The sequence below is a fragment of the Primulina tabacum genome, chromosome 11 (assembly GCF_025594145.1).
Source record: "Primulina tabacum isolate GXHZ01 chromosome 11, ASM2559414v2, whole genome shotgun sequence".
In the NCBI taxonomy this organism is placed as follows: domain Eukaryota; kingdom Viridiplantae; phylum Streptophyta; class Magnoliopsida; order Lamiales; family Gesneriaceae; genus Primulina; species Primulina tabacum.
Window position 1 is genome coordinate 16,736,661 of NC_134560.1, and position 12,801 is coordinate 16,749,461.

A 12,801-nucleotide genomic window follows, 5' to 3' on the forward strand; every position below is an offset into this window, starting at 1 on the left:
ACTTAGACGTAGGTACTCGAGCTCACCATTGAAGTAAATAGATAGCTTATGACATTCTAGTTCGCTCGAGACTTGACCTCGTTTAATCATCGTACTAAACCATGAAATAAAATCCCAAAGCAATCATTATAAATTTTACCCAAAACATGAGTACACGGACCTCGTGCCCAGGTCCGGCTCCTGGTCCGTGTAGGTACTGTAAAATGATTTCCAAATATTGAATGAGTTTTGTATGATTGGAAAGCGGTAAAGTATGACCAAAACTGGAAAGCAGTCTCACGAAAAACACCATAACTCATTCAATTTTATCCAAATATTTCGAGTTTTATATCAAATCAAAAGTATCAAAAAGTTATACGTTTCATATGTTGAAATTTTTTCCAGAAAAGCGACCGAAAAATCGCAGTATTTAAAAGAGCAGCAAAAACGTGATTTGAGATCCCAAAAATGGTTTCAAAAGTGATCCAAACATAATTGCTCAAACTTCTACACATCACACGTGTATTTTCTCGCATAAAAACATCTCAACACATAATATGACTAGATTGACGTAGGAGAAATAGAATATACATGCCTTTGAATCTTTAACGTTACCGAAACGACGATACCGAAGCGGGAAGGAAGCGAGGCTTGATCTGGGCTGATTGTGGCTCGATTTCCTTGCAACAAAATCAACGAAAACTTGCTGGAAAAGATAGAGGAAGGGGCGGCTACTGTTCTAGACCAAGAACCCTAGGTTTTGCTCTCAAATTCTGAAAATAAAATATATAGGTGTGTGTGGTGTGTTTTGGTGTGTGTAAAAATATGTAAGTATGTGTGAGTGTGTGTAACGTGTGTGTGTTTTAATTAGGAGAAATTATTGCTAAATTAACTAATTAAAATGTTAATAAAAGGTTAACTCAGACTAATTTTAAACAAACTCCTCAATTAAAATAAATACACACTAATTTTATAAAATTTTCATTTTTAACAAAAATAAAATGTACAAAGCCAACTTTAAAAGTTTCGAAATTCTAAACTCACTAAATACATAATTTAGGCTTTAAAATGATAAAACTTATTAAATTAATTAATACGCACCAACCTTAACTTAAAAATAAAATACCACTTTAAAAAATGTCAAAATCGTCACTGGTCTCTTTCCCTCGATCCCGCACTGAATAATCGCCTGAAACATGAAACTCGTGAAATATTTTAACGTGCATCACATAAGCATAAGTAATTTAAAATAAGGCAATTTCATAAATCATGTATCGCTAAAAATCATTTTAAAATTAAATAATGATTTAACAATTAAATAAGTGCATGGGTTTTACGTGTACTGATTTTGGGCTCTACAGTTCCTCCCCCACTTATATAAATTTCGTCCTCGAAATTAAATCTCCACTGATTGATTCAGCCACCGGACTTTGACCAACTTGGTCACCTTGTTCTGAAGTCTCCGCTCCTGTCTGTCTAGGATTTGTACATGTCTTTCCTCATATGATAGGTCTGGAGCAAGCTGCAACGGCTCATAACTCAAAACATGCGAAGGATTAGCTAGGTACTTCCTCAACATCGAGACGTGAAACACATTGTGTACCCCAGCCAGATTCGACGGGAGGACAACACGATAAGCTAGTGTCCCAACTCTGTCAAGAATTTCGAATGGTCCAATAAACCTCGGACTAAGCTTGTCTCTCTTCCCAAATCTCATAACACCCTTCATGGGTGCTATCTTCACGAAAACGTGATCATCTACGGCAAACTCTAGATCTCTACTCCTCTTGTCAGCATAACTCTTTTGACGACTCTGCGCGGTCTTCATCCTGTCTCAGATCTTGACCACCACATCTACAGTCTGCTGAACTATTTCTGGACCAAGTTCTGCTCTCTCACCGACTTCATCCCAATGAATCGGCGATCTGCACTTCCTCCCATACAATGCCTCGTAGGGAGCCATAACAATAGATGCTTGGAAACTGTTGTTGTAGGTAAACTCCACTAGAGGTAGCTTAGATTCCCAGGTCCCATGGAAATCGATCAAACAGGCTCACAATAAATCCTCCAAAATCTGAATCATTTGCTCAGACTGGCCATCTGTCTGTGGGTGAAAAACTGTACTGAATAGCAACTTCGTCCTCATGGTTGCATGCAAACTCTTCCAAAAGGACGATGTAAACCTCGGGTCCCTGTCGGACACAATAGAAACTAGGATTCCGTGCAATCGGACTATCTCCCTGGTATAAAGCTCCGCATACTGCGTCATGGAGAAAGTCGTCTTTATTGGAAAGAAATGTTCCGACTTAGTGAGTCGATCCACTATAACCCAAATTGAATTGGATCCCCTGACTGACCTCAGCAACCCAACGACAAATTCCATGGTGATATACTCCCATTTCCACTCGGGGATAGGGAGTGGCTTGAGCGTTCCTGCTGGCCTCTGATGCTCTGCCTTCACCTGCTGACAAGTGAGACATTCAGATACAAATCGGCGGATGTCTCTCTTCATACCTGGCCATCAATACAGAACATGCAAATCCTTGTACATCTTGGTACCTCCTGGATGGATAGAATATGGAGATGCATGTGCCTCTGTCAGAATATCCTCTCTGATTGAATCAACCCTAGGCACCCACATTCTACCTCTGTATCTTACAATACCATCAGACACTGAGTAGAGTACACTGCCCTTGGCCTCAGCCTTCAATCTCCATTTCTGCAACTGCTCATCTGAAGACTGACCTGCACGGATTCGGTCAAACAACGAAGACTGAACTGTCAGATTAGACAGCTTAGGAGCTCTGCCCTTAGGATAAACCTCTAACCCAAATCTTTGAATCTCTGACTGAAGAAGTCTCTGTACTGACAGTTGTGCTACGACTGCAACTTTACGGCTCAAGGCATCTGCCACAACGTTAGCTTTCCCCGGATGGTAGCTAATCTCACAATCGTAGTCTTTCACCTACTCTAACCACCGTCTCTGTCTCATATTTAATTCTTTCTACGTGAAGAAATACTTGAGACTCTTGTTATCAGTGAATATTTGGCATTTCTCGCCATACAAATAATGTCTCCATATCTTCAACGCAAAGACAACGGTAGCTAACTCAAGATCATGAGTCGGATAATTCTTCTCATGCACCTTCAACTGCCTGGAAGCATAAGCTATCACCCGACCATGCTGCAAGGTATCAAAGCTCTTCTGACATAATTTAGGCTTTAAAATGCTGAAACTTATTAAATTAATTAATATGCATCAACCTTAACTTAAAAATAAAATACCACTTTAAAAAAATGCCAAAATAATCACCAGTCTCTTTCACTCGATCCTGCACTGAATAATCGCCTGAAACATGAAACTCGTGAAATATTTTAACGTGCATCACATAAGCATAAGTAATTTAAAAAAAGGCAATTTCATAAATCATACATCGCTAAAAATCATTTTAAAATTAAATAATGATTTAACAATTAAATAAGTGCATGGGTTTTACGTGTACTGATTTTGGGCTCTACAGAGACGGTTGGTGAATTCTTGTTTACAGGGAAACTCTGCCAAAATTTTTAAAGCACTTACTTTCCTCCAAGTCTATTGCAAGTATTTTTTTAAAAAAGCTTGCGCATTATAGAGTTTATTTTTTTTAAAACGGGTCAGGGTGTCATAGCGACGATACAAACCGTCGCTAATCAAATTAGCGACGGACCTTTAAACCGTCCGTAAAGTCACCGTCGCCTTCATATTGTGAAGGTTTTTCAAAAAACGTCGCTAATTAGCGACGGTTTTGAATAGATAATCCGTCGCTAATTAGCGACGATTTTTATGTGTAACCGTCGCTAAATTTGCGACGATTTTTGGGCTAAACCATCGCTAATTAGCGACGGATTTTGTGTAAACGCATGTGAATCTGACATGCAATGAGGACATGCTTGTTTTCCGACAATGCTCCAACCAGACAACATTGCGTATGCGGGGAAATCGCTTATCCTCCACATCAAAGCTACCCGCATATTAAAATTTTGTTGTGTGTGAATGTCGTACGTGGGAACATCATTACACCACAAGAATTGAAGCTCAACAATTAACAGCTGAAGGAATACATCCAGTTTGTCTTTGGGGTTACCCGGTCCAGGTGCAATCACAGACAAGAACATGTATTCGTCTTTCATACACAGCCAAGGTGGTAAATTGTATAGAGTAACAATGATAGGCCATAACAAATACTGTTGTCCACTTTTTCCAAACGGTTGAAATCCATCTGTTGATAGTCTTAATCAGACATTTCTGATTTCTGATGAAAAAGATGGATGTAAAGCGTCAAAATGACGCCACACTGCACAATCAGAAGAGTGTGCCATAGTGTCACTGTCAAAATGGGATCATTATGCCAACGCATATGTGACGTTGTAGTTTTCGAAGCATACAACATTTGCAAACGTTGAGTGATCGGAAAATAATACATTGACTTGTATGGAATTCCCTTCTTCTCAGGATTTTGATATCGATGTCTACTACGTTTGTACCGAGGATGTTCACATATCTTACACTCTGTCAAAACATCGTCAACACCCCAGTATATCATACAATTATTCTTGCATGCATCAATCTTCTCAACCGGAAGCCCTAGATCTTTGATAAGTTTCTTGGTCCCGTAAAAACTCTCACGGACGTAGTTATCATACGGGCATAACTCTGACATGAGTTGACAGATGTCATTGTAATTGCGCTCGGACATGTTGTGTTCATGTTTCATCTTCGATAACCGAGCGAGCACAGATAACACAAAATGACCGTGTAGATTTCCATCCCAAATTTCTTTCTCGGCTGATTTAATGCTTTTATACAATGATTTAATATAACTGTTTGGACTTTCATGAACTTCGAGAACAATATTTATTGTAGGATTTTCTTCGACAATATTCTCATTCTCAGGATTCTCTTCAAAGTTAACATTTTCTTCAATAGTATCAAAAAATCCGGAAATGTAGTTTGACCGATTCAAGGTGCAACACGAGACGAAGATGACGAAGGAGCATCCATAATAATATTAGGGTAGAACGGATGAATGTATTCCTTTCCATGGAAAAACCAATTGTAGTAATTCGGTACAAATCCATAACAACTGAGATGTACCTTAACGGTATCGTCATCTAAATATATTTTGTTCTGACATTTTTTCGATTGCAAGGACAACGTATATTTCATTTTAATAAACACTCAGAATGATTAAGTACAAATGTTACAAACGACTCTACACCGACACAATATTCATTTGTTAGAAATCCATTCTCCAACCGACGATACATCCAATTTCTATCGTTATCCATTTTATCCTACAAAAGAATAATTAAGATGTATTTTACTGAATCGGTATCATTTGTTCATTAATTAATAAAATTAATATATGAACTCCTAAGTTTTCATTGAACAACATAAGTATGCAGATTTAAAAAATTTAATGTTGAAAATTAATTGAACATTTAAATTATAAAATATTTTAATAACAAACATGTAATACATATCATATGCAATAATTATCACTAATTTCAGCGACGGTTTGTTAAATCGTCGCTGATTTTTATACAGCGATGGTTTTAAAAAAAACCGTCACAAATTTGTGCGACGGTTTTGAAAAAACCGTCTGTAATTTTTTTTTTTGTAGTGATACATTCCAAAATGTTAAAAGTATTTGACTCCTCTCCCTTCACTTTAACCAGTCCCTTTATTTGAAATTTGAATTTTTGTTCAACAGATTTGTTTTGTGATATTAGAGGTTGTGTAAAATTTGTGGATGATTCTATGATGACGTTCACTTTAGCAGTTCAATTGTGTTGTCTAGATTTCATATGGTCCTCTGACTCATCAATATGAACGAAAACACAATATGCTATCAATTAACTGCCTAATATATTTTATCTTTTGTAGGAAGAATCTCAATATAAATGAGATCCATGATATTCATGGGTTGAGATTGATTGTTGAAACTGAAGAAGACTGCTATAGAACCTTGGGAGTTTTTCACCAGCTATGGCAAGAAGTTCCTGGTAGATTCAAGGACTATATTGTTTCTCCAAAGTTGAACGGGTATTCTAGATTCAAAATACAACGATTATAATATTTAGTTTCTGCAACAATTATAATTGAAGCTTGACTGAAGCTCTGTAATTTTGCAGGTATCAATATCTTCACACATTAGTGGTGAGTGACGATATGGTTCCCCTAGAAGTTCAGATTCGAACCAAAGAGATGCATTTGCAAGCTGAATGTGGATTCGCTGCTCACTGGAGGTACAAAGAAGGTGATTCAAAACACTCGTCTCACAGCGTTCAGATGGTTGAATGGGCGCGATGGGGTGTTACTTGGCAGTGTTAGGCCATGAGAAAAAAATTGACATCTGCTGGCTTTATTGACTCCATGAAGCCACCTCGCACGTTCGTCGCCCATTCCGAGAATTGCTCATTTTCTTGCAGACCTCAATACGGCTCTGAAGGACCGGTCTTTGTCATATTGATTGAAAATGACAAGGTTTGTTATGACTACTTTAGTTACCTGAATAATGTTTTGTTTGCATGCTACTCAAGATTTCCGAAATAAAAATCCCTACTAACGTGTTTGTAACTCGATATTTATGCCCCTCTTTGCTATTTACTGAGCTTGTAATTCTGATATAAATGTTCGCGTTGGTGTGTTGAATCTGCATATGTCTGTCCAAGAATTCCCAGCAAACTCATCAGTGGGAGATCTATTGGAACGAGCTGGTTGAGGCAATTCTAGATGGACATCATACGGATTCCCGATGATTAAAGAGCTGAGGCCGCGGCTAAACCGCGTGCCTGTTAGTGATACCATGTCCAAGCTGAAAATGGGGGATGTGGTAGAGTTAACCCCTACAATACCTGACAAGTCACTGACGGTGTATCGGGAAGAAATCCAGCGGATGTATGATGGAGGTTTAGTGAAATCAAGTGCAGTGCCAGCTGCAAGCACCTTGCTAACGTGAGAAGCTGAACCTTAGGGCTTAGGCTAATTCTTTTAGTTTGGGTTGGTAGCACAACATTCAATGACCAGAAAAATTAGCTAGTTTCATCTGTATATTGATTGATAAACGAAACACGCATTTGTGAAGAATAGCCCCCATGTTCTCATATTAAGGCAAATGTCTTTAAGCATCTGGTTTTATTTGTCTCTTGTTTGCCACTTGCTGTCTTGTTTATTATTCCGGAAAAATCAAATTAAGAAGCTCACGTACCAGGCAACATACATCACAATATTAAATTTTCAACTAGAAAGAGCGAAAATGGAAACTGTATCAAGGGGAAAGGATAAAGATCACGGCAATTACATCGACAATACATAATATATATACTGCAACACACCCTGAGGGTTGGCCCTTGAATCTACTTCAGGTACCTAGGAAATTTGGTTCATGTAACAAGACTCCTGCTTAGATCTCAATGCAGTGGCAGATACAAAAAAGTTATCTTGGATGTTTAGTTCCAAGAGGAAACGATACTCGTTGGGTCGTTCCTTGGGGCAAAGCACTGCAGTCTTGAGAAAGACTGGAAGCAGGAAAGGCATTGGGATTAGGATCCACACCTTCTTCATCGTCTTCTGTTTCTTCAACGGGTTGGCCACCATGCATCTTTGGTAATGCAAGTTGATAATTTGGGCTGATCAAAGTATCCTGTTCTGGAGGGAGAGGGATGCCATACTGCGTGATTGACTTTGGCAATGGAATCTTGTTTCTGCTCCTGGCCAACTCTAGTAGCATCTGCCAAATAGTTTGGAGTCAAAATGATCGTGTTTTAATATTGGTACATTTATATACTCAAAAAAATATTTAGCCAACGCAGCATTCCAGATCAAGTACGAGGAAGTTAACTAACTGAATTACATATGAACAAAGAAGTTACAAGGATTGAAAGTCCATAAAGTCCATAATTGAACCAAAAGCATAAACCAAATGGTACTGGAAGTCTGGAAGGCAAAACAAAAACATGTATGGCTATGCGACTTTACCCACACTTCCAATCAATAGGAAGATAAAAACACAAGCATGGTATAATTCAGATTACCTGTCTCGGTGGAGGTTGCAAGAAACTAAAATTGACTTTTGACTGAATTGCAAGCTTCACATCATCAGAATCAACTGTAGACTTTCCAGCATGCTCTGAGTATACCTGTGCATCAGCCAGCACATCGACAACATACCGATACCACAGTTCCAAAAACTGATGGACAACCCGGGGCTCATAATCATCAACATTCATAGACTTTAATAAAGTCTTTACTATCTTTGCATCCCTTGGTATGTCTTCTTCTCTGCCTTCTACCATTTCACACACTCAAGCTTCCCACTGACGCAGATCCAAACATTAACAAGCATAATCTTTCACAAAATACGCAAAAATATAGGGTCGACACAATAAAAAGCAAAAGTCCAATACCAAGCACTCATGGAAAAGATCAAGAAAAATACCTAATTTTCACTTCCACCGACAAACTTATAGCCCCAATTTTCTTCAGGTTCTTACAAGTCCTTGAAAGTCTTAATAACATATGCAAGTTATTTCCAAGTGAACAACTCAAAATCCTCAAGAAAATTGCACGAAAAGTTTTTTAAAAAAAACGTCAAATAAGAGGGAGACTGGGCCTGCTCGTCCATCCTCTAAGCTAATTCAATCGAACCCGGAACACTAGGGAAATGAAAGAAAAATAGGAACCCTAAATAATTTTCCAACAGAAACATTCACCCACAGTATAAATCAAGCAATTACAAAAGCACAACAAAATAGAGCTACTCTCACAAAACGAAGCCGCCCATAACCTAACATTAAAATAAAAAAGAAGAAACTCATCTTTCGATGGTGAATGAACAAAATCAAAATCAAAATAAAAATCGGTGAAGTTGGTCAACACACAAATTAAAGAAAACAATAATGTCATAAGTAATTTATTAAAAAGAATTCGATTTTCGCCGTCAAAATACAGTAAGTCGGACCGACAAAATCCATGGGTTCGCCCTGCTTACAACAAACACAAAACGCAAATGATGTAGCTTCAAAACTCATGGCCAATGTCTCAGATTATGGCATACGTAAACATCAAGTAGATTCAACCAAGTAAGGCGAGAAGGCCAATGACCTAATGCTTATATTGTTCAACATTCCACTGGCGCTAATAAAATTCAAATCGCTACAAAACACACACACACACAAAAACAGAATGTAAAAGCTTCCCGGATTCTAACGGTACTCGTCTTCTAGAAATATTAAACAAGCAAAAGACATTGATCAAAGAAAAGGACAAATTCGTTGTCAAAATCATAAGTTTGAAAATAAATTGATCAAATAATTCATATACAGACGAAGTAGCAACATGACAAAATCAATGAAATTGAGCTATGGTGAGTTGAGGCAGTAGGATTTCAGCTTACCAGAAGGCCAAGAAGCAGTAGGAAGCGGGTGCCGAAGTCTCTTCCAATTGTGGATTCTCGAAACCGTTGAACCTATTTTACTTGCCTTAATGGGCCAATTGATATATTGGGTATAATAATGGACCGTTAAATTTTTAAATGGGCCAATTCATACGTATTAATGGGCCAATTATTATATTGGGAATGAATACTAGCCCATTTATACTTATGGGTATAAATAATGGACCATTTATTTTAATGGGCCTATTGATATAGTGGGTATACATACCGGCCGATTAGGTTTTACTGGGCCAATTGATATATTGGGATACGTACTGGTCCATTTGTCTTTTGGGGATACATACTGTCCCATTAGTTTTTAATATACATAATGGTCCATTAGTTTTTTAATAGAAAACTGATATATTTGGTATACGTGGTGGCCCATTAAGTTTTTTAATGGACCAATTGAATTAAAATATTTGGTGTAGCATAACGGCCCATTAGTTTTTCGATGGCCCAATTGATATATTTGCAAACGTACTGGCCCATTTAAAATTGCCCATTAGTTTTTAATGGGCCAATGACTATATTGGGTATACGTACTTGTTTTATGTGTACAAGTATTGTCCCATTCGTTGTTTTAATGGGCCCATTTATATATCGGGTATACGTACTGGACCATTAGTTTTTTTAATAACCAACTGAATTAAAATGTTTGGTGTAGCTAACGACCCATTAGTTTTTTAATGGACCAATGACTATATTGGGTATACGTACTGGAGCCTTTGTTTTAATGGGTATAAGTACTGGCCCATTTCATGGGCTCATTTATATATCGGGTATACGTACTGGACCATTAGTTTTTTTAATGGGCCAATTGATATGTACTGGTTCATTAATTCTTTTAGTTCTGACCCATTAGTTTTTAATGGGTATATAGCCCATTAATTGTTTAGAAGAGGGTTGAATAAACACTTGACAATTTTCACAACTTCTTCGATGGTTGAATCAGCTTAGTGATAAATTGAGTTCACGAATCTTGTTGTCAATGTCAATCAGTTAACTTAATAAAAGTGTGGAAATAAACTGAATGACAGATAAAATAAAACTGATAAGAAGGAACACAAGATTTTTGAATGTTCGGGATTTCAAATACTCCTACGTCATCCCTTCTATCACGAAGATAGGATATTTACTAAAAGAATTTGATCTTTACAACGATTTGTACAAACCCACTTCAGTTTAGACTTAATACTGCCAAGACTGAAACTCTTAGTATCCATACAATTTTATCAGTACTCAACTGATGTGTAAAATCTTAGCACAACTGATCTTCTAAAAGATCGAATACAATAACAATGAGTGTTTGTGCTTAAGCTCAAAGTATAGTTTGAACGCTATTGATGTGTACAATAAACGTGAACTTTTTTAAAATAAGCTTGAAAGAGTTTTTGCTAAACTTGTAATGAGGTTTCAATAGATTAATATCTTCAGTAACAAAAAGGTAACTTCTCTTCAGCTAATCTTCTCGGTTATTTATAGGCTTTGCTTTCAACGGTAATAATGAATGCATTTGAATCTTTATATTCGTTTTAAAGCCACATCAACATTCTTCTGACAGTTGAACACTGTAGCTTTTCTGAAATGCGGCGTTCCTGGTGCTCTTGTACAAACTGTAGATTGTTGTCTACGTCCTTTTAACTGATGACATGTAAAGCTGATAGATTAGTTGGCTTCTTTTAGCCAATAGGATTAACTGATTGTTGTGTAATGCGACTTTGATTGTTGCACTCCCAAGAACAGGTTGTCCACAAGTAGTATAATTCGATGAGTCTGAATATCGTATCCACAAGGAAGCTAAGGTAATTATAAGTTCACTACAATTTCCTTTTTTTTGTTTTTTTTCTTTTTTTTTTAATTGTTTGAATCTTTAATTGATAATTTTTAATTGTTCAAATTTTAATTTAAGTAGTTGAGATTAAAGATCTACTCTTGATATTTTAATAAAGTTAAAATTAATGAATATTATTGAAATCCACTTAATAAAATGGTTCCAATATATTAAATAATCATATTTATATTATGTTATATATTATTATCTTATAAGTATATAATATATATCAAAACTTATAAATGTTGTCAAGTATTTATATATATATATTATATATATATATATATATATATATATATATTTGTAAACACTAAATCAAAGTTCCCACTTTAAATGGTTGGTAAAATCAAACTAACATTTAAATGGTACAAAGAAATTAATATTATGATAATAAATCAAGGCATCCAATTTAAATGGTTGGTAAAACCAAACTAACATTTAAATGGTACCTAGAAATTAATATTATGATATATTCTTATATAATAAATCAAGACATCCACTTTAAATAGTTGGTAAAACCAAACTAGCATTTAAATGGTTCCAAGAATTTGGTGTAACATATAGCAACAATAAATCAAAACTCCCACTTATAAGTAGGGTATAATAATGCATAAAGAAATAAATATAACATAAATAATAAATAATGATTATATAAAATAAAACATAGATTCTTACCTTTTAATAACCTTATTATCATGCCAAGAATTTCACATTTTCATCTCAACTTTGGGAAGTCGGCTACTCATTATTCAAAGTGTAAAGCTTTGAATATGAAATTAATATGCTAATTATATTTAATTGAAGAAATAAAGGAAAAACAAAGAGATAAATATTATGAACTCAAAAGTTTGTTCATAAAATGATGGATATCTCATACATTACAATGCACCCCTATTTACAGCCAAATTTGGGGAGACAACCACAAATAAAATATTTCTTTTTCACATAAGTCTTCATTGGTGTTCCAATAAATTATATTATAATACACATCACTTTTGAAAATCTTCCCATCCGAATTTTCTTTTCCACATAAAACAAAACATGTAGATAATTGAGTTGTTTGAATTGTGATATTTTTTTACCATTTGACCAAGTAATTTGAGATATATGGTCAAAATACTAGATCATGGTAAAACTGTCACTCATTTGATAACTTTATTTGTTGCTTAATTTGATCTCATCATGCTTGTCACCAATATTGTAGATATTATCATCAACTTTGTACAGGTCCAAGAATCATCTTAATCTCATTTTCAATGCCAATGTTATTCTTGTTTTATCGAACCTGTAAAAATAGTAAAAACTTATAATTACACAACAACTTATTTTTTATACAATTTATTATAAAACATATAATATTTAAACATTTAATAAAAGAAAAACTATAAATTTATATTATAAAATATTTAATTAATGTACAATTTTTATGTTCATCACAACCCTCAACCAGCTTATTGCTAGTCCCTAGCAATTTAAGCGTTAATAGCAATACAAAACATATTGATTAGTTTA

At 35.6% G+C, this 12,801-nt stretch overlaps 1 protein-coding gene across 4 annotated transcripts; it reads right to left on the reverse strand.

Annotated features, from left to right (window-relative positions):
- Positions 1–7,226: 7,226 nt before the first annotated feature.
- Positions 7,227–9,483, reverse strand: LOC142518677 (transcription initiation factor TFIID subunit 9-like). 4 transcript variants are annotated; one of them, XM_075621477.1, is made up of 4 exons: positions 9,417–9,442; positions 8,460–8,519; positions 8,056–8,337; positions 7,227–7,751 (listed from the first exon to the last, which is right to left on the reverse strand). In XM_075621477.1, the coding sequence occupies exons 3-4, from the start codon at positions 8,314–8,316 to the stop codon at positions 7,458–7,460; spliced, it is 555 nt and encodes a 184-aa protein (XP_075477592.1). In that variant the 5' UTR covers positions 8,317–8,337; positions 8,460–8,519; positions 9,417–9,442; the 3' UTR covers positions 7,227–7,457. The 4 variants fall into 4 exon arrangements, with proteins under 4 accessions (XP_075477592.1, XP_075477589.1, XP_075477590.1 ...); XM_075621474.1 differs by lacking the exon at positions 8,460–8,519 and having other exon boundaries at positions 9,417–9,483; XM_075621475.1 differs by lacking the exon at positions 9,417–9,442 and having other exon boundaries at positions 8,485–9,355.
- Positions 9,484–12,801: the final 3,318 nt, after the last annotated feature.

What these genes read in the sequence shown, in the direction of transcription:
- LOC142518677 (XM_075621474.1), bottom strand. Translation starts at nt 8,316, where the DNA reads ATGGTAGAAGGCAGAGAAGAAGACATACCAAGGGATGCAAAGATAGTA. An exon ending in TGCAACCTCCACCGAGACAG is followed by an intron (nt 7,752 to 8,055) that starts GTAATCTGAATT and finishes ACTATTTGGCAG; the next exon opens with ATGCTACTAGAGTTGGCCAG.